This window comes from Emydura macquarii, unplaced genomic scaffold, assembly GCF_026122565.2.
Source record: "Emydura macquarii macquarii isolate MOO-44397 ecotype Brisbane River unplaced genomic scaffold, CSIRO-AGI_Emac_v2 contig_1348, whole genome shotgun sequence".
Lineage (NCBI taxonomy): Eukaryota > Metazoa > Chordata > Testudines > Chelidae > Emydura > Emydura macquarii.
Genome location: NW_027131485.1, coordinates 8,730,063 through 8,750,353, shown reverse-complemented (window position 1 = coordinate 8,750,353; position 20,291 = coordinate 8,730,063). Strand labels below are relative to the sequence as shown.

General features: G+C 40.4%; 2 protein-coding genes across 4 annotated transcripts in view; one reads left to right on the top strand and one right to left on the bottom strand.

The window, feature by feature from the left end:
• The window catches only part of NDE1 (nudE neurodevelopment protein 1), a 40,405-nt gene extending 39,236 nt beyond the window's left edge, over nucleotides 1-1,169 (top strand). The window contains exon 10 of the mRNA XM_067551063.1: nucleotides 874-1,169. Coding sequence (XP_067407164.1) covers nucleotides 874-889 — 16 coding nt within the window. The 3' untranslated portion in view covers nucleotides 890-1,169. The remainder of the gene's footprint in view (nucleotides 1-873) is intronic.
• MYH11 (myosin heavy chain 11) overlaps nucleotides 1-20,291 on the bottom strand; it is a 91,729-nt gene that overhangs the window by 10,069 nt on the left and 61,369 nt on the right. For all 3 annotated transcript variants that reach the window (XM_067551059.1, XM_067551061.1, XM_067551060.1), the window contains exons 13-38: nucleotides 20,088-20,261; nucleotides 19,719-19,892; nucleotides 19,054-19,168; nucleotides 17,927-18,120; nucleotides 16,621-16,742; nucleotides 16,452-16,521; nucleotides 16,125-16,285; nucleotides 15,533-15,641; nucleotides 14,804-14,935; nucleotides 13,828-14,034; nucleotides 13,299-13,436; nucleotides 12,345-12,468; nucleotides 11,406-11,577; nucleotides 10,074-10,286; nucleotides 9,532-9,676; nucleotides 9,230-9,436; nucleotides 8,359-8,463; nucleotides 8,122-8,274; nucleotides 7,012-7,260; nucleotides 6,506-6,718; nucleotides 5,366-5,578; nucleotides 3,773-3,934; nucleotides 2,797-2,925; nucleotides 2,093-2,181; nucleotides 811-934; nucleotides 373-581 (exon numbers count right to left, since the gene is read on the bottom strand). In XM_067551059.1, coding sequence (XP_067407160.1) covers nucleotides 373-581; nucleotides 811-934; nucleotides 2,093-2,181; nucleotides 2,797-2,925; nucleotides 3,773-3,934; nucleotides 5,366-5,578; nucleotides 6,506-6,718; nucleotides 7,012-7,260; nucleotides 8,122-8,274; nucleotides 8,359-8,463; nucleotides 9,230-9,436; nucleotides 9,532-9,676; nucleotides 10,074-10,286; nucleotides 11,406-11,577; nucleotides 12,345-12,468; nucleotides 13,299-13,436; nucleotides 13,828-14,034; nucleotides 14,804-14,935; nucleotides 15,533-15,641; nucleotides 16,125-16,285; nucleotides 16,452-16,521; nucleotides 16,621-16,742; nucleotides 17,927-18,120; nucleotides 19,054-19,168; nucleotides 19,719-19,892; nucleotides 20,088-20,261 — 4,103 coding nt within the window. The remainder of the gene's footprint in view (nucleotides 1-372; nucleotides 582-810; nucleotides 935-2,092; nucleotides 2,182-2,796; nucleotides 2,926-3,772; nucleotides 3,935-5,365; nucleotides 5,579-6,505; nucleotides 6,719-7,011; nucleotides 7,261-8,121; nucleotides 8,275-8,358; nucleotides 8,464-9,229; nucleotides 9,437-9,531; nucleotides 9,677-10,073; nucleotides 10,287-11,405; nucleotides 11,578-12,344; nucleotides 12,469-13,298; nucleotides 13,437-13,827; nucleotides 14,035-14,803; nucleotides 14,936-15,532; nucleotides 15,642-16,124; nucleotides 16,286-16,451; nucleotides 16,522-16,620; nucleotides 16,743-17,926; nucleotides 18,121-19,053; nucleotides 19,169-19,718; nucleotides 19,893-20,087; nucleotides 20,262-20,291) is intronic.

Genomic DNA, 20,291 nt, shown 5'->3' with positions numbered 1-20,291 from the left:
GCCAATACAGAATGTAAAGGAAGGTAAACCAATAGGATTCTACTGAAACTACTCTGAAAACCTAGAGAATAAGATGCTTCATCTAGGTTTTTGGTCAAGCCTGTAGAATTTTACATCAGGGAAACTGTTTTCTATTAAATTCTAGACTTTTCCATAATAATTTCTTCCTAAAGCAGACCCTATGCAAACTTTTGATACTGACCAGCAGTCATGTTCCAAAGAAACATTGCTCATGTGAGACTCTTTATCAAACCCTAATGCCACGAATAGAATCCTGCAAAACCTTTAGTTTTTTTGGTATTTCATGTGTTAGAACCACTACATAAAAGGATGGCTTTATTACGTGAGGGATGAATTGTAGGGTCCGAGTACCTGGATTCCTGTTCCACTTGCTCTTCAAGCTGAGCAATTTTGGCCTCCAGAGAAGCAATTGTAGCCTTAAACTTGGACTTCACAACTCCCTCCATGTCCTGCAGTTTAGTCTTCAGCTCTTTGTTCTGCCTCTCCAGTTGCTGCCGAGCGCTCTCGTTCTTCTGTGCCGCAGTACGCTCTGTTACCAACTCATTATTCAGCTGCTCTGACTGAAATATTTAGGAAGAGCACTTTAAAATCTGCAAGTATTACCATATGCTCGGGGAAAGGGTGTTAGACCAATTTAATATTTAAAAAAAAATGAAATCTCTTTCTGTAAGCTCTCTGAAGGTGTATCCAAAATCAGACACACACACTTGGATGGGTATACACACACATGAATAATGCATACACCCACACGTACACCCTCACATGCCGACACACTCAAATGGACTGTACCTGCTGTACTGCTTTCCTGAAGCGATCACTCATTGTCTCCGTATTACTTTGTTCCTCTTCTAGCTCTTCCTCCAGTTGAGAGATTCTAGCTTCCAGACGACGTTTATCATCCTGGAGGCTAGTCCTGCAAGTTTAAATTTGTAAAGCGTGTGGTTTTGGCTTTGAGCAGATGACCCTGTCTTGCAACACACTGGAAGCTGCTGATGACTCCTGCAGAAGTATTCTTAAAACCTATGCTGCCATCTTATTTGTGTTACTGGAGTCCTCATTTGCCACTCCCATGTATTCCTTACCTGGGAAATGATTGGTTCTGAAGCAAATAGTAACAGTAAACTGACCCTTATGTACATGTTTTTTAATTGGTTATGATGTATTTAAATATAGCCCATACATGAAAGGTAGAACACTTACACGGCAGTACTATGGAATTTGGATATTTGTAATAAACTAGCACAAATGTTTTTTCACCTATTCTTAAATATTAGTGTATGATACTAACTTTGGCACACCCCCTATTCCAATCTCACCACTCTGCCATTTTTCATGCTGCCTTCTATACATGCAATACCCTTCCCAAACCTGTTTGTCAAGCGACTTCCCTCACATCTGCCATGTAACTTATGAGTAATTTAAAAAAACAAACAAACAAACAAAAAAAAAACCCAGGACCAAAAACTGATGTGATGGAACCATCATGATGATGCCTTACTGACTAACCACATAATGTTATCATAACCTTTTGTCCTTCCTGCTTTTCTGTCTTTAATCCTGACTTGTGCCCTGACCAATATAGGCCCTGCACCTGCCACCAATTAAGCACATGCTTAACATCACTCTGGATGAAATTTTAAGACAGTGTTATAGTGGAGGTTTCAGTGGTTCTTAAGACAGTGTTATAGTGGAGGTCATCCCCAATACCAGCTCTGCACTAGGTTAAGAAACACTGATCTAATGCAGTATTTCTGAACCTTTTTGATACCAGGGACTGGCTTGCTTCCTTCCTAAACTGTGTCAGTAAGATGCCAGGGACCAGTCATTAAAAACAAACAAACAAACAAAAAAATCCCACACTGAAATGGACCCTTCCGGCCTTCATATCTATGAGTCACATATAAGTAGTCCCATTGATTTTAAAGAAAATGAACCATGTTTGTATCTGAGCATATATGTAAGAGTTAGCAAAGTTGGAGCTACAGATTGCTTTTCAGGACAGAAACATTGGATATTGAGAGGTATTTAGCAAGCCTTTGGTACCCTTGAAAGTAATAGTGTCAATTTTTACCTCCCAGAAGTAGCACTTGCAAGTTCTTCAGCCAATTCCTCTTTCTCCAGATCAGCCTGTTTGCGGGCCCTTTCTGCAGCAGCCAGATCCTAGGGGAAACAAACAGCCAGTGTATTAAAGAAATAAAGAGGGTTAACAAAGTTCAGTCCAACCGTTTAGTCATATGGGTTGAGGGACTGATCATCCATAATGTCTTTTAAAACCCTATCTCTATTAGACATTTCTGTCACCAGAATATTAATTTATGATTCTATAGCCATAGACTAATGGAACAAAAATATGCTTTATCCAACCCTTCAGCAGTTTTGTGTTCTATTGTACATCCAGATACAAGGATTGTATCCATTTAAAACATGATAAAAGATTTTAGGAGTATAAAATTATTGAAAAAGTCATAGGAGTGGTAATAGACAGTACATTTTCCTTTCCATCTTGTGAAAAATGTCACATGTGCTAATGTTTTTAAAGAAAGCTTTTAGTGCTCAGCATCTCCAAGTCAGGTGCCTAAATATCTTTGAGGATCTGGGCCTTTGTTTTTATTGAGGTCATGGAGCGTGCTATAAGAGACTCTGACTGTTGGTTTCACTGCACCCCAGCCAACATCATGTTTTTCAATGTTTTGGTTCTCTGAAATAGAGCTCTGTTTTGTTACTGAGTATCTTGGGCAGTCTGCATGCTATCACTCTCTAAGATTCTCACTTTACCTCTTGAAGCTGCATAAGTTCTGCTTCCAAGTTCTTGGCTTTTTTCTCATTTTCTCTGGCTGTAGCAAATATCTCTTCTCTTGAGGTACGGGCATCATCAAGCTCTCGTTGGAAGTCCTTCATCTGACCCTGGTTTCAGACAGTTAAAAAGAAGAAGATGGATTTGTATTTGTGTTGACATTGTGTTCAACTGTTGTGTTCAACAGTTCAACAGTTTTGTTGAAAAGAAAATTCGACAAAACAAAGCAAATACTAACTTCCATGTAATTACAAAATTGTCCATGTGGACGCTTCTGCCACACACCAAAAGTTCCATAATTTACCTTGATCTACTCTGTTTTGAAACGAGCTGGTCGACACAGCCTATGGAACTTTTAGTGCACAGTTACAGCATCCACCCAGACAGTTAGCATGCTGTAGACTTGCCGCGCACTAATTCACCATCTAGACAATTCCTCCATAAGTCTGAGTAAGTGGGCTCGACAAGTCTCAATCCTGCTCTTGATCATTGTATCTATACAGTGTCTTTGAAAATTGACTTCTATTCATGAAGGTGTAAACGTGATAGCTGGTTTTAAAAAATACACAGTGCCATGTCCCTATACTGGAGAGACAGGTTTGATCCCTATAGATGCATCTGGCCTCACCTCTCTGATGGAACCTTTAGGTTTTCCTTCATCCAGAGAGACCAACAGCACATAAGTGTTGATTAGTTAGTGGTGGTGAATTCTGTCCATTGCAAAATGTAAGATTTTCACTCTCTAAGCCAGGTATGTCAAGGTCACTCAAATTACATTAACTAAGCATCAAAGGTGTTTGGATCTGGGGTTTTGGTTCAAACCCCTCTTTAATGTTATATCTATATCTATTTCTATCTAGCATCAAGATCACAAGTGACATCTAATTTCCACATTGCTGCTAGACAAACTACATCAATGGCCCAACAGAAAATAATTCAATCTTAGGAGCCACAAACCTGTAGTTTACGAAGTTGCTTAATGGCTTCTTCTCGAGCCTTGTTAGCAGAGTCAACCTGACCTTCTAGATCCTTAATGTCAACTTCTAATTTCTTTTTAGCTGCAGATGCCAGGCCACGTTGCTTACGCTCATCTTCCAGTTCTGTTTCATACTCATGGAGCTAAATAATAAAGAAGATTTTGTTTAAGATTACTAATATGCTTTAGCACACACTACTTACACGTGGCATGTGTACACTACTGTGCTCTAGGGGTTTACTGACAGGTAAAAGTTTCACTGCTTGTAATATCACTGACTGCTGAAATAAATTCTTGTTTGGCTCAAATACTGGAGGTCGGGGTGGTAAAAGACCAAAATTTGATTCTCTCTCGAGGGATACATGTATAGTACAATTGATGAATGTAATATCTGTGTCTGCAGTCACATCACCTGTACCAACAGGTTCTAAATTGTTTGTTTTATCTTCCAGAAATTTTGGATCAATTCATAGTTATTAATGATGCATCCAGGGAAGCTAGGCATTGTATGTGGGATCTGTCTTTTACCACTTGCACTGAAAGCACGGGGGAGCATTTTAGCCATTGTGTCAGAGGGTATGTCTACACTAGAAACATAACCTATATTAGGTCGAGTTGGTGCATGTCCACACTACCCTCCTTGGATCAGTGGTGCACATCCTCACCAGGAGCGCTTTCACCATCCTAGGAAGGGCAATGTGGGGAACTGAGAGCCTGGTTTCTCAGCTCTGCTGGCAGCTCCCTGCCAGGACCCAGCTGCCCCCCAGGCTCCTGGCGAGATGCCCCCCCATCTCCTTGCCCCACTGAGAACCCAGGGGAGAGGGGTCCAGCTGCCCCAGCTTCTCACCCCACACCCCCACCTGCCCCTGCTGTGAAATTGACAAGACAGTCAATGTTCCCAGCTGGGACAGGAAGGGGAGGAAGCCACCTGGGCTTCTCACCCCGGCTCCCAACCAGGAGTGGGGTCCAGCCACCCTGCTTTCCAGGGGAGCAGGGGACAGCTGGACTCTAGCTGCTTGGCTTTCTTGTCAATTTCATGGTTCCTGCCTTGAAATTGACAAGATAGCCAACAGCTGATGTAAGTAATGCAGTGTCTACATAGACACTACCTCACCCTAAGTACATCAGCATAAGCCTTACCCCTCTTGTGGAGGTGGAGTTATTGTGTCAGTGTAGTAGGGCACTTACATGGGTGGGAGGAAGGCTGTAGTATAGATACTGACATAATTAGGTCAACATAAGCTGCCTTACCTTGACCTAACTGTGTAGTGTAGATCAGCCAGAGTTAATAATTCAGGTTATTTACACTAAATTGATCTCACTGTTAAATCACTATATCTGCTTCCAGTCATGTTCCTTTTGCTGAAATAGTCACAAGCCACAACACTGTACTGAAGCTTATTTTTTAAGCAAAGCAAAATGGTCTACACAATTTTTATGTAGCCAAGCACAAGGAAAAAGAATGTTTGGTTCTTTTTATCCTGAAGCACTTACTAATAATGGCATGAGCCAGGGGATTTGCAGTTGCTTTGAGTAAGCAGTTACGGTTCGCTGTCACTGATAACAAATTGTACCTGTTTCAGCAGCTGTCTCCTCTTCTCCTCATTCTGTTCATCTCGGGTTTGCAAGTCTCTTTCAAACTGTCCTTTTAGGGCCTGCATGTTAACTTCCAATCTAAGCTTGGCATCTTCAGTAGCCTGTAGCTCATCCTCCAGCTCCTCTAATTGTGTCTTCATCTCCTCCACTTGTTGTTCTAGGGCACGTTTGGACTTCTCCAAATCATGGACCTTTCATGCAATGAAAATTCAATAGAATGATTACAATTCATAAAAACAATCTAAAAATCCATATTGCTGGAATGTGATCATTCTATAGTATGAGACCAATTGGAATATATGAATTGTAGAGAGAGAATGGATTATGTTTCAAGAGCTCACACACAAAAATAGTGGTAAACTGGCAATTTTGTACCTTATACATCTATTTTAAAAGGCAAAGTGCAGCTTATTCAGAGAATGAGATTATTGATACAAAATTATATCCCAGGATTCATTTTTAGTCTGAACACCTACAATTGTGGAAACAAACCTTTAGTGGTATTGATGTGATCATGCCACTAGAATAAGAAATAGGAAGCAATATCCCCTTTCAAATCAAGTTAGCAGGGCTCCTTTTGTTACCTTTAATTTTTATTTTCTTCTGAAGCTCTGAGCTCAAAGACACAGACACCTAGTAGAACCATCACACTGCTGTGGATCCTGTCACAGCCGAACTTTGCTAAGTCAGCTGTGGAAATTTCTTTTTGCTACAGCAGTAGCTGCCGGCAAGATAAAAGCTAATTAATAAAATCAGATTTGCTGACTTTACAGCATGGAAGCTGCTTACTGGGCTAGCCAACGCTTCTCAATCTCTGCTTTAATTTTGTCTTCTCTCAGAAATGAGGCAAATAATCCTCCTCAAAATCAATAACTTGCTGTTGATCAGTAATGTCAAGACTAAAGGAAGGCTTGTAAGCATAATTCATTGCTGAGTCTCTTATAGGACTGGATACACATGAAATTGCTCAGGAATTTTGCATAAAACTCCAGACATTGTTGAATGGATTTTATACTGTGAAGAACTCCTCACACTGAAAATGTAGGTCTTTGTGTTAACTATTAATTTAAGTGATTATCCCTGAAATAGTTATACGTGATATATTTTATGAGACTTACATTCTTGCCTACATCGTCCTTGGAGCTAACTAGATCTTCCATTTCAGCTTTCAACAATTTGTTGGTTCTCTCCAGTTCTTCTTTGGCTTCCAAAGCTTCCTCAAGAGCTCGGGCCAGTGACAAAGCCTTTGTTTCTTTTTCTCTAGCTTCAGCTTCTGCTCTGTCCCTTTCATCTGCATATTTGGAGGAGATGGTTTTCTCTTCAGCTAGCATCTATAAATCAATAATATAAAAATTCTCAGTTTGAGCATAGTAATCCTATTAACTCAGAACTATTAACTGTGGGATTTTCTATTGCATTAGTCTTGCCAATTTCTAATGACTACAGAGAAAGATCACTGCATTCTGATGAACATATGCAGACACACAATTAATAATTGCATAAATAATTCAGCCTTAATTTTTTTTTAACTGTATTAATTCCCACTCAACAACTTACTCTCTGCACCTGGAACTCCCAGCAGAATTAAGTTATAACATGAAGGGAGTTAAGCATAAGCTCATACCTGATCAAACTTCTTCTGCTTTTTCTCCAGATTGGAGACCAGCTGGCGTTGGTTGTCCAAGTCTACTACCAGATCATCGAGCTCCTGCTGAAGTCTGTTCTTGGTTTTTTCCAGTTTGTCATAAGAAGCAGCTTTTTCCTCAAACTGCTGTGTGAGACCTTCAATTTCCTTCTGGAGTTTCTTTTTGCCTTCCTCCATACTCTCTATTGTGCTGGTATATTCCTGTAGCTTCTTCTTTGAGTCAGAAAGCTGAAATTTGAATTCAAAGAATGAAACAAGTCTTTATAGAAGGGGCACTCTAACTTTGCACAACAGAAGGCTGCATATGACATCATCCAGGCAACCCACAGGCATGCATCTAACTCAGTGGTTCTGAAATGGTGTTCCGCGGAACCCTAGGGTTCCGTGGGCCGAGCGGAAGGGTTCCACGAAGAAGACGTACTGCGCCGCCGAATGTAAAAAAAATCTGGTGCTGCCGATCAACTTTTTGCGCACCGCCGATCAGCTGTTGGGGCCGCCGATCAGCTGCTCGCGCGCCGCCGAACAGCTGATGGGGCCGCCGAACAGCTGCTCGCATGCTGCCGAACAGCTGATGGGGCCGCAGAAAACGGACTTGAAAGCGCGCCGCCGAAAAGAGGAAGATTTCCTTGACTTTTCGGCAGACGGTATGTCATGTGTGGGCAAGGGTTCCGAGGGCATGGCGTGGTTGGGCAAGGGTTCCGTGGGTGGAAAGAAATTGAGAACCACTGATCTAACTCACTCAGTGAGAGACTGATGGCAGTCACTCATTTTTAACACCATGAGGCAGCCTACAGAGGTTACAGGTCCATTGCACCAGACTCCCTCTTGAGGTGAGTGATATTGCCCTAAGAAGTAGCCAGTAATCCTGGGGGTCACAGTCTCCTCCGCATTGAAGAAGAGGGTGGCTACTGGCTGCCTTGTAGATTCCACAAGCTATAGTTGGCCTACCGGTCACATATTTGATGTTTCTGGCCTAGAAACAATAGCTCACTGGCTAACATGTATAGGGATAACTAGAGATCTGAAATCTATGGACCTATTGTAAAGACTCTCAGCACTGGAGCTAATATTTAACTGTGCCTCTGGTACCTGTATTGTCAGTGTTGAAATATGTCGCTCCAGGTTTTGCTTTGCTTCTGCTTCTTCCTCCAGCTGCTCTTGCAGGCTGTTATTCTCCTCCTCCAGCTGGCGAAGCTTGGTTGTTACATTTAGTTTCTGCCGAGTTTCCTCCTGAAGCAACTCCTACAGAGAGATCATCATAATAGAACATGGTCACTTTTAGTTTTTTCAATATGTTTTCACAGATTATCCTAGTGGTAAGCCTACCTGGGTATCCTGTAGCTGAGATCCCAAGCTTGCAACATCTTTACTAAGTTTGATTGTCTTGCTTTCTGCTTCAGTGAGCAGACTGGTAACATTTTCAACTTCAACCTAAAAAGAAATCATTGAATCTTTTCAGTTATTTTGTATATCTTCTATCTCCTCTACTCAGGCTACATTTGAGATGGATCCAGACTGGACTCTTGAATTGCAGTTTGAATTTGAATGCCAAGATATGAGCTTGCTTCTGTGCTTCTAGATCACTTCCAGAACCCCAGAAGAGGCCTATTTTCCAGTTCAGATGTAACTTAAGATGGTAAAAATCATGTCAGAACAGTGGATAGTGCCGAAGATTTGCTAAGAGAGTTTGTGAGATTTCAGTGCTGTGGAATCAATCCACAGCAGGTAGGCATATGTTTGGGGTGGAGCTTCTGGGAATTTTATCACAGGCAGCTTTATTGGACCTCCCTTTGTCCAATGCTGCTGTAGAACTTGTCTACCAGCTCCATTCAAAGGATGCCTTGCTTTTGTGCCCCACTCTCTCTGTTACACTCCCCATTTGAGTGGAGAGGTCTATACCCAGTTGAATGCAACTTGTTATGAATAGATTGATTCTGAAAAGTTGCTTTTCAAATGCAAACACAGTACAAAATAAAACTGGATTCTATTTCCACAAGTTTTTACTACATAATACATGGCATCTTTTTTTTTTTTTTTTTGCTGCAGTTGTGAGTTAACAGTTCTTGGGAATGGTCATTTAGTAAGAAGTTTGTACCAGCAACAGCACTGTGTGGGACCCAGAATAGGTCAGTCACTCTACATATATATCCAGTTATCCCACTGAGCCTCTTAGGTCAGTGAAGAAGATCTTTCTTACCTGTAACTTATGGACTTTTTCATTGAGTTCCGTTCGGATGCGCTCTCCATCGGTGTATTTGGACTGTAGCTCCTGAAGCTGTATGTCCAGCTTTTTCTTTTTGTTTTCCACCTCTTGTTTGGCCTGATTTAGTGATCTGATTTCAGTACTCAGATCAGTGTTTTCTTTCTCTAGTGTCTGCTTGGTCTTGTCCAAGTTTGCTTTGGCCTGAATGCATAAGGCAAAATAAAAAACATTATGTAAAAGAACTCCACAATGTCTTATAGATAAACCCATTTTCAAGGTAATGGTTTTCAATTTACCCGTTTAAATTGCTCCAGCTGTTCTGTTAGCTCTTCCACAGCCTGAGTATGCTTTTGCCTCATCTCCTGGACCTGGGCTTCATGAGTTCGAGTCTCCTCCTCCAGAGCTCTCTTCAGCACTGTGACTTCCTGTTCCCTCTTTGCTCTGGAAAGCAATGCACACATGAATGGAACAGCTAGCAGACAATCCAGTACCAGAGAAGATTGTGTTATTGCACAGCTCTGTGATAATAAACAACAACAGTAACAGCAGCAGCAGCAGAAACATTTTTATAGTAGCACTTTAGAACTATTAGCTAATTAAGTGACTTGTCCAATCCTACGTAGGGCAACACTGTCAAAGTCTGAATAAGAATCCAAGAGTTCCTTGCACTGGGGCTTGTGCTTGGACTACCCATTGTTCTCTCCAGATATGCAGATCTTTACACATCACTAGATATGTATTATACAATATTTTATTGAAATAGTGCTTTCTGATTGTATGTGTTTGCTGGTGATTTTTGGTTACATTTGTTTTTCTACTACATGCTAGGTCTTTATACCTGAGTTCTTGCTGTGTAGCTGTGCTATCCAAGGTATCTTCAAGTTCTGTTTTCAGGGCCTCCAGCTCTTCACCCAGGTCTCTCTTTTGTTTTTCTGCTTTGTTTCTCGCTGCTCTCTCAGAATCCAAGTCTTCCTGGAGATCAGAGATGTGACCTTCCAGCTCACGGATTTTTTTTAGGGCATTATTCTTCTGAGCAATTTCATCTTCAAGCCTGAACAAAAAAGTATGATGTAAATATAACAAATGTTCACCTGCAACCTTGGCACTTTGTAGCAGTTAGTAACAAAGTGTGTTGAGCTGTTGGGAGCTGGTGGTATAATTTCAATCCAAATAACCTAAATGAATCCATGTTATGGGTTTTTTTTAATTATTACTAGGAAATGTAATTAATTCACTTTAATAAGAAAACAAAACATCTTATATTAGTATAGCCTAAACTGTATATTTAAGGGTATAGTTTTCTGAACCTCTCAGTGTTGACCTAACTCTTGCTTCTTTTGAAATCAATAGAAGCTTTACCATTGACCTCAGTGTGAACAGAATTAATCCAACTCCAAGAGTTTTTGAAAATCACATCCTAAATAGATGTTTTAATCTATATGCCAGGTTCAGCTTTTAGCTCATTGTACGGACAGTCCTAACCAGCATGGAGAGATAATGACAGAAGAAGATGTGGTGTCCTCATCTCTTGGACAATATAGACAATTGGGAGGATCACTCATATGTGTAGAGTAAAATTTCATAAACTGTTTGACATGTAAGAAACTAGGATCCCAATGCAGGAAAGAGCTATAGCAGGGAGGCGAGGGGAGTCCTGGGAAAATGATTGTTGCAGCTGTATGGAGAGACAGTGTCCCATAGGGTATTGATGAGTGGAAGGATCTTGCTGGTCAGTGGGGGCCTGGTGGCCATGTCTAGGACCATGGCATTTCAAGGTCTGATTTCTCATGGCTTGAGGATCCTTCTACTTAAGTTTATGGAAGTTCCCCCCCCCGAATGGTTCAGGGTCGGAGCAGACCCGTAGTAACTTGCAGAGTATTTTGTCTATAACCCGCACTTCTGCTTCTCATCTGTGATGTGGGGGCACCCAAAAGGAGTGGAGGCCATTAAGAAGAAAAGATTTCTTAGAAGTCTGGACATAAATCAGTTTTACTCACTAATATAACTATTTTTTAGTGTGATAGGAGGTTTAGAGATGGGGGAGAAACATCAATGGACTCAAAGATCAGAATCAGAGCTGAACTTCTGCAAAGATTGGGTGGGGATGGGTGTGTGCATGTCCAGATCTGGAGTTTCAGCTCAGGCCCTTCTCTCGGTGGGAATTGTGTACCTGGCAAGAGCGGCCTGCAGCTCTTCCTCCTTTTTGGCCAGCTGCATCTTTAGTTCAGCAATCTGCGCCTGCAGATCTGCAATCTGCTCATGCAGATCGCTGGCATCTCCCTCCAACTTCCTCTTCGTTTTTTCTAGTTCTTGTCTGCTCTTTTCTTCTTTCTTTAGTCGCACTAAAGAAATAAGGATTCTTGTCAGGGAAGGGGTCAGCCCAAGGAATTCTCAAAGTGATCATGAACATAGATTTATATATATATACATGGAAAACCAGTGAGGTCACTGTACTTCTCCATTTGGTCATACACTGAAGTACAAGTCATAATTTTCTTTTTGAAATGGTGCACTAGTGACTTGCAACTAAGCACGTGAATCTTAATTTCTGTCTATCCATAAATCAAAACTTTATGCTCCCCAATGTTCCGAAGCACTAATTTTTGCCATGTTTTCTTTCTTTTGCTGATCTAGTATGTAACAAAATAGGGACCTCTGATTTGTTTATTCATTGTTCCCGTCCCATAGATTTTGTTGGTTGTGTTCATTATCCAAGAAACACAAGTGAAATTGTTCATCTTTTTCACCTTTGTTTGACTTGGATTTTTAAAAAAGATTTGTAATAAATGAAAGCCTATGTTTCTAATAAATATTGTAATACATGGTTCTAACTGGCCCCAGAATATTGAATCTGGCAAATAATATTTGAAAATAAAAATGAAGAACACACATACAAAACAATTAAAATTACATTTGTGCCTACTTGGAAAGAACATCCCAGGATTGTCATTAAAAATAAAATGTACTTGGTAATGTCTACAGAATTTCTTGTTCCAGTATTTCAGAAAACCTATATGGTAAATGGATTGTCTCTATTTTTTAAAGGAGTTTTTAAAAAAATACAGGTCAAACAAACAATTGATATAAAACCACCTTTGGTTTACAATACCTTCCAGTTCTGAAATCATAGATTCATGTTTGTTTTTCAGCTTTGTAAGGTTTTTGGCTTTTTCTTCTTCTTCTGCCAGATTTGTTGTTAAATCACTTATTCTCTCTTCAAGGAGTTTCCTTTCCTTAAGAAAAAAAAGTTTCCGTTTACGGACTGAACATTTATTTGTGCTCATGAAATGCCAATGTACACGCTAAAAAATAAATTAGGGTGTGTTTTAAATGCCACATTTCCAGACAGTCACTTTGATTATAGAGGGGATGGAAAGTGGTGGATGCTTGCTATGAGATTAACTAGACTAATAGACTCTTTATACCCACTCCACGATGACTAGCAAGCACTTGGTCTATGATTCAGGAAAGTATTTAAACAATTGCATACATTCAAGTGCATTTCAGAATCATGGCCTTAGAATTTCTGGGTGAAATTCCCCCTGTCCAGAGGACAACAACAAGGCCTATGCACAATTAAAGCCCTCAAAATAGGGACTCAGTGGTATTCAGTTATTTTAGAAAGCTAGTGGTATAGACATCCATGGAAGTGGTAACAAAAAGCAGCAGTTATATATTTAAGCAACAGTTAGAGGATTGTGTGCAATTTTACAAATTAAAAGGAATTAGTGAGTTTTGTGCAGAGGGGGAGCAGTCTGCTCTTTCTAGGGGCTAAAGGGGAATGTTTCCACTGAACTTGCTTCACCGCTATGGGGATTTTTGCTTGGAAATATTTTTGCCATCAGAGGACTCAAAAAAGCTAATGACATATATTTTTAATAAGATTTTAAATTGTCTAAGATAAATATGGCAACTTTGCCACCAGCCTGTTCCAGACACAAAGGTCACATGGCCTGCTAGCTATGCGATGATGAGGTGCTAAGGGTTATTGTAGCTGAAGAGAAGGTATTTTCATCTTACACTGATTTTGCACAAAGTAGAATACTGGACGCACAACACTGACCTTGGTCAGCTTGTTGTTCTGATCGTCCATTATGAGAATGTCATCTTCCATTTTCTTTATCTTGGCTTCTGCTGTTACTTTCTCAAGTTGTAGTTTTTGCCTTGCAGCTTCTTCTTCTTCCAGCTGATCCTCAAGGTCCTTTTTTGGGGGAGGGGAAAAAGCCAAAAACATGAACTTTAGAAATGAATGTACTACAGGACCTATTTCAGGCCTGCCCAAACCTATGTGGGTATTTTAAAAGCTTTGCTAGTTTTAAGAAATAGGTAACCCATAAGGGTCTTGGCAATATGGAAGGAAAGATTTAATAATCTAGCTATTTATTTAAATATTTTAAATTGGGATGGGGAAGAATGTGCCAATCTACTATAAAGAATTACATAGAGGAAAAAATGGCAGAAAAGCATTCCTACTACAGTGTAGCACATACATATTCCACAAAGCACTATATAGCACCTACTTTCATATAATCAGAAGTTGCCAATTTTATCAGCGAGATGCAATTGTATGTGCTGTACATAGGCTACAGTACCAGCATTTGTTGTTGCATCTTTTTCTTCTCTGTTTGCAACTGATGGCTGCGTTCCTCTTCCTCTTCAATCCTGGCCTCCATTTCATGCAGGATTTCCTCCAATTCTTGCTTCTTAGCAACTAGGCGGATTCTCATCTCTTCAGCTTCAGCATAAAGTTCGGTCTCAGCCTGAAGCTGCTCCTGAAGGAGATTCTTTTCTTCAGAGAGCTATGCAGACAAATGGATATGTAGTTAAAACTGAGATCACAAGTTACTGCATTTTTTGAAGAAATGTGGACGAATTGGAGATTGTCCAGAGGAGAGCAATCAGAATGATAAGTTTAGAAAACATGACCTGAGGAAAGGTTAAAAAAACTGGACTTCTTCACTCCTGAGAAAAGAAGACTGAGTGGGAACCTATTAAGTTAAATATGTTAAGGGCCTTTATAAAGAGGACAATGACCTACTCTCCATGTCAACTGAAAGTAGTATGAGAAGTAATTAGTTTAATTTGCAGCAAGAGAGATTTAGGTCAGACATAAAGAAAAATTTTCTAATTATAAGGGTAGTTAAACTCTGGAATAGGTTTTCAAGGTAGGTTGTGGAATCCCCATCATTGGAGCTTTTAATGAACAGTTTAGACAAATGCCTATCAGGGACCTAGGTTTACTTGGTCCTATCTCAGGGTGGGAGGAGGCTGGACTAGATGATCTTGTGAGCTCCCCTCCAGCCCTACATTTCTATGATTCTATGGTTCTCCTAGACTGCCTCTGAATAGAGATTAATACACTGACAGGAGGCCTAGGAGTCCAGGATCTTGAAGTAAACAAGAGTTTATCTGTGGACTGCATTGTGTTTTGGTTCAGGTCTATTGACATTAAGAGGATCAGAAGCATAAGGAGAAAATAAACCTTTTGCAGGTAGTTTGTAACATTTAGTGAGTTTCTAAAAATAAAATAACTGGTAAAGTTTCCAGTGGTCCAGAACTGAATGTCACCTGATTATGTTTCAACTCCAGTTCCTTCAATTCATTCTCTGATTTTTGTTGTCTTTCCTTAATTCTCTGTAGCTCGTCATCTTTGGCCTGCATTTCTTCCTCTTGGCGGGTGACTTGTAACAGTGGTTTCACCTGAAAAACCAAGTATGAAAGTTTTCAGCATTTATTTTAGTGAGTGTAATATTTATCAACCCTACAGACAAACTTCTCTATTGTGAAGATACTGGAGAGATTCAGCACAGCTTCCCCACACCACTGAGCTTCAGCTACACTCTTGAAAGGCCACTTCTCTGTTTGAAAGACTATTTCAATCTTCGGATCGTATCAGTCCTTTGATTCTCTGAGACTTATCAGGAAGGGGGACAATTAGGACAAGATTTGATGGGGAGTTCTGATGCAAGGCCCCTCTTCACTAACTTGTTTCAACTTCTGACATGAAATTAAAGATTTAAACATGCTAACTCTTCTTGTGTGAATCATTTCAGGGGCTTATTTTCATTGTCTGAATAAAGACAGAACTGCCCATACTTTCAATAACATTTCAAAAATATGCCCAACACTTTTCTAACTATGAGCCTAATCCAAAACCCTCTGAAATCAATGGCACTCTTTTATTGACTGCAATGGACTTTGGAGCAGATCCTGTAGGTCAGTAAAAGTCCTTCTTCCTAACATGACTTTCTCATTTGGAAGGCTGAAGAGAAAACCACTGACTGACAAATTGCTTACTTTAGTGAACAGTCTCCACCACTGCCAATTCCTTAGCTTCAGGTAAGCAGAACAGTTTCTCTGAATGACCTTCATTGCTGTTAACTGCTGCTGTCTCTTGGCAAAGGCCCTATAATTAAAAACAAAGCAAATTGCTTCAAATCATCTGAATATACTGAGCACAAGTTGTTTGCAAGATATATTTCAAACAAAACAATGCTGGTGCATGAATCTGGTGATTCTGTGTCAAGGTTTGAGATATCTGGGGCAAACTCTCCTCTCACTTAAAAAGTGTGTCATTATTTGTGATACTCATAGGAAAGGTGGTAGTTTTGTTTCTTTTCAATATTTTATAGACAGTCCTTACAGTTTATAGTCTAAGTAGTTGAAGTACATTTATTCTATGTAATTGATCTTATTAGATTCTCAGGGGGAAGGAGTGTGTATATGCACTGCACCCGATACCTTTGCATTGCACTAGCACCCAAAATGTAGCAATAACCATAAACCTTATTAAAAAAAATCCTCAATTTGCAATGCAGATAACTACAGATCATGGTATACATATTGTATTGCCATAGACTTTATTGTGTTTCTGACAATGCAGTCTTACTTTCTTGCCAGGTAGCCTCGACTTTGAGCCTGGAAAGTAATGATGACATCTGTGATCTTCAAGTCTCTTTCCTCTTCCAGATGAGCCAGGACGCCAGTTCTGAAGAAGATTTTACTTTGTCCAATCCTGTACAAGTTGGGATCAAGTTCTAATGCTTTGATCTATTGGGAGGGAAACAAGGATATTTTGTTGACTCTATCATCACATAACAGTCAAATACTTTTCATTGGAATGGCTTTTACACACAGCTTGCAGAAAAATTAACCATTTCCTTGTAAAATGTACGGTCCTGACTTTATCAGTTTTGGTTGAAAGTACTTCGCTCACCATCAGTATACAAGCCTGTTTCCCATCCATAAATCCTTTAGGAATAGCGTTTGCAGCAAGAATTTCGTATCTGTAAACAGAAATGGCATAGAAATGGAAAACATTATTTAACACAGACTTGCTTTTATTACAACACTCCAAAACATATGGTACTATAACAGTTTCCTACCGCTGGCGGAATTCCTGGAAGACAATTCTGTTGGGGAATCCTTGCCGGCAGATTCGAATCCCTTCCAAGACACCATTGCATCGCAACTGCTCCAGCACTAAATGGGCATCAAGTTTGCCAGCCTATGGAATGAGGACATTTTCAGCTTTAGCATATAAAGTAAATGAGGAAGGAAGATAAAAGTTTGGAAAGTATATTACTGGCTTATTATAATGGAAGATATGACCTATCAGGAAAGGTTAAAAAAACTGGGCATGTTTGGTCTTGAGAAAAGAAGACTGACGGGGGAACAGTCTTCAGATATCGTAATGGTTGTTATAAAGAGGATGCGGATCAGTTGTTCTCTCTGTCCACAGAAGGTAGGACAAGAAGTAATCGGCTTTATCTGTAGCAAAGGAAATTTAGGTAAGACAGCAGGAAAAACTTCCTAACTACAAAAGCATTTAAGCTCTGGAATAGACTTCAAAGGGAGGTTGTGGAATCTCCATCATGGGAGGTTTTAAAAGAATAAGTTAGATAAACACCTGTCAAGGATGGTCTAGGTTTACTTGGTCGTGCCTCAGCATAGGGGCTGGGCTTGAAGACCTCTCAAGGTCCCTTCCAGCCCTATATTTCTATGATTATAACAGTGTTTCCCAGGCAGTGGATCATGACCCACCAGTAGTGGGTCATTGGAAGGTTGTAGATGGATCATGGATTTGGTGTGCGTGTGAGAGGCCTCAGGGTGGACAGGTTTGGAAACCGAGCCTGCCCCACACTCACCCCGCAGCAATGGCTCCTGTCCTGGGGGACTGGGCCTGCCTTCCTTGTCTGGGTGTTGCGGCCTATCATTGCAACTCAGTGAAGCAGTTCACAATGCCACTCACTCAGATTTGGCTGGGCTGCCCCCCTGTCATGATGGAGGGGTGGCCAGGTCAAATCTGAGTGGTTCTGTGACTCTTTGCACCAGGTTGTAATACCACTCACTCAAATTTGGTCTGGCTCTTCCTCTATCTTGACATTAGGGGCAGCTGGCCCAAACTGAGTGATGCTGTGATCCCATGTGCCAGGTCGCAACGCTCAGAACCAGGAGCTGGGCCCAGCGTCATGGACAGGAGCTGCCACTGTGGGGTGAGTATGGGGTGGCTTGCTCTCCAACCCATCCCCCCTCCTGAAACCTCCACTCTGCACCAGGTTGGGATAGGTTTTCCTTAGTAAAATGTCTGGGAACCAGTGGAGTCTACAGTATACTGTTATAATTATTAGAAATCGGAAAGAATAATGAGCCCCATGCCAAGATTTTGAAACCTGAGCATTTGAAACGTACCCTTTTTTCATGATTTGGAATGATGCAACGGACAAAGTTTGGATTTGTGTTCCTTAGGGTAGTCATCAGCTTGGTCAGTTGCTCCTTATAGAGTTGCCCAACAGTACGGAACATGCCCTTCTTAGTTTTTGAAGCACTAGGGAGTGAACTTTCAGTCATCTTTGCCATCTGGTCCAGCCCCACTATGCGGTCCACTGAAATGTGAAAGCAAGTGTGAATAGAATCTCTGAGGCAGACCATCTTCAAAGTTCATTGTTTCTGGCAAAAACAGCACATATTGTTAAAATCTAGTATAGTGTAACCATATATTGTGGTATTATATAAAAATTTATTAGCAATAGTAACAGATATAGAGGAGATTAAATAACTGGTAAGATCTATGGTGTCAGTGCTGAAAAAAATACAACTTGTCAGGAACTGATGACTGAATAAAGTGCTGTTGAACACATGGATAGTAATATAGAATACTTAGCACTTATGCACGGGTTTACATCTATCCTACAAACATTAATCTCCTCACAACACCCCTGTGTGGTAGGTAGAATTATCCAGCAAGTTAGAACTGGGAAAACTACCCACCACACCTTCTGATTCCCACTCTGTTGCACTAGTATTGCACACACCGGACCACACTCCCTCAAAGCCTTCTGGCTCATTTCCCTGATTTTCTGATGTTTGGGATATCCTCAAAGTCCTTTGGGAAAATTAGGGTTCTGCTGTTTATGTTATACATATGTTTGTACAGCTCCTTCTGATTCTTTTAGATTAAAAGTACTATGTAATATACGATCATACTCCCAGTGGCCAGTGAAATTTAGTTTAAATTACACCTCCGTAGCAATGCCCTGCTACACTCATTTGAGAGGTGGGAATGAGATATGATTGTACATGATCACTCTTCAGAAGTAAAAATAATTTTTAAGTAAGTGATTGAGTTGATGAAGGTTAAGCCATCCAAACACACTGTCTATGAGAAATATAGTTTAAAGATTTATTAAGTTTGGGGAAAAGGATTTTAATGCCTTGTACCTAAAATTGATAAGGGATAGAAAGCAATTAGAATAGGTCCTAAAGGAAGATCCTCAGCTTTTTACACAATGTTACAGGCTTAGAATTCAGATTCATACCATCTTTCCAAAGATCTGCCACAAATTTGTCTGAAGATTGGTTCAACAGAGAAGTCACGTTGTCATTTAGAGGATCCATGTTCTTTGTTAGCCAGGCACTTGCACTGTAGTCAACCTTTGGAAAATATCACTCATGTAAAAATTTGTTCTCAGTCAAGAATTTTGATAGTTAGGGCCCTGACCTGATTGAGAACTTTGGGCACTACAACAATCCAAATAACACTAATAATGTGAAATGCCCTGTGTAGATAGGATTTGCTCATATGGATTGAGGTTGGTACATAGCTCTTAAAGGATAATGCACTCACATTTCAAGGCCCCAATCCTGCTGCCAAATCCACATCAGGGGACCCCTTCCCTCTTTGTGACTGTTCGGAGAGTCCAAATTAGTGGGATTTTCAGAAGCACTCAGTCTTGGGGTAACTCGGCTCAAATTGAAATCAATGGGTTTCACCAGGGTTTAATTTCAATGGGAGCAGAGTTAGACAAATTCCGAGTGCTTTTGAAAATCTTACTCTATATGTTACATAATGAAAGCACTTTTTTATTCCAGTCTCAGTACTTAGATTCTATTTCTTAGCAATCTCTCACACTTTGGCTGTATATTTCACTATTTTGACATCAAAGAGTTTTGTAGAATAAGAGAATTTAGTCTTGTGCAATACCCTTCCTGCATAGTGGATTATGGAGAACTCAGTTTTGTCTTTGAGTTGTTTAGGCTTGTGGAACTTGGGATGACTGCCTTGTTCTTGACATAGTTTCTCCACAAAGGATGTGTCGGTAGCTTTGGGGAACCAGCACTCTTCATCCAGGAGAGCCAGGACACCAGGCGGGTTGTTCTGCAACATGAGCAGTAGACACAGTCATACACAATGAAAGAAAACCACCTTAAATTTCCTCTAGGTTATTAATCATACTCTGAAACAATGGAGCCAAAAAGTCTTAGGTTACACAAGCTTCCTGTTGAACCGAGATATAAGCAGTCCCTATTCACCCTGCGCAATGTTGTCCCATCTAAAGAGATGAAATCTTACCGGTCTTTCAATCAGCTCAATGCAAGGTTGCAGATCAAGGCCAAAGTCAATGAAATTCCATTCAATGCCCTCTCGCTGATATTCCTCCTGCTCCAGTATGAACATTGTGTGGTTGAAGAGCTGCTGAAGTTTCTCATTCGTGTAATTGATACACAATTGCTCAAAAGAATTGACCTGAAAATGGGATGAAAGAACTGAATTATT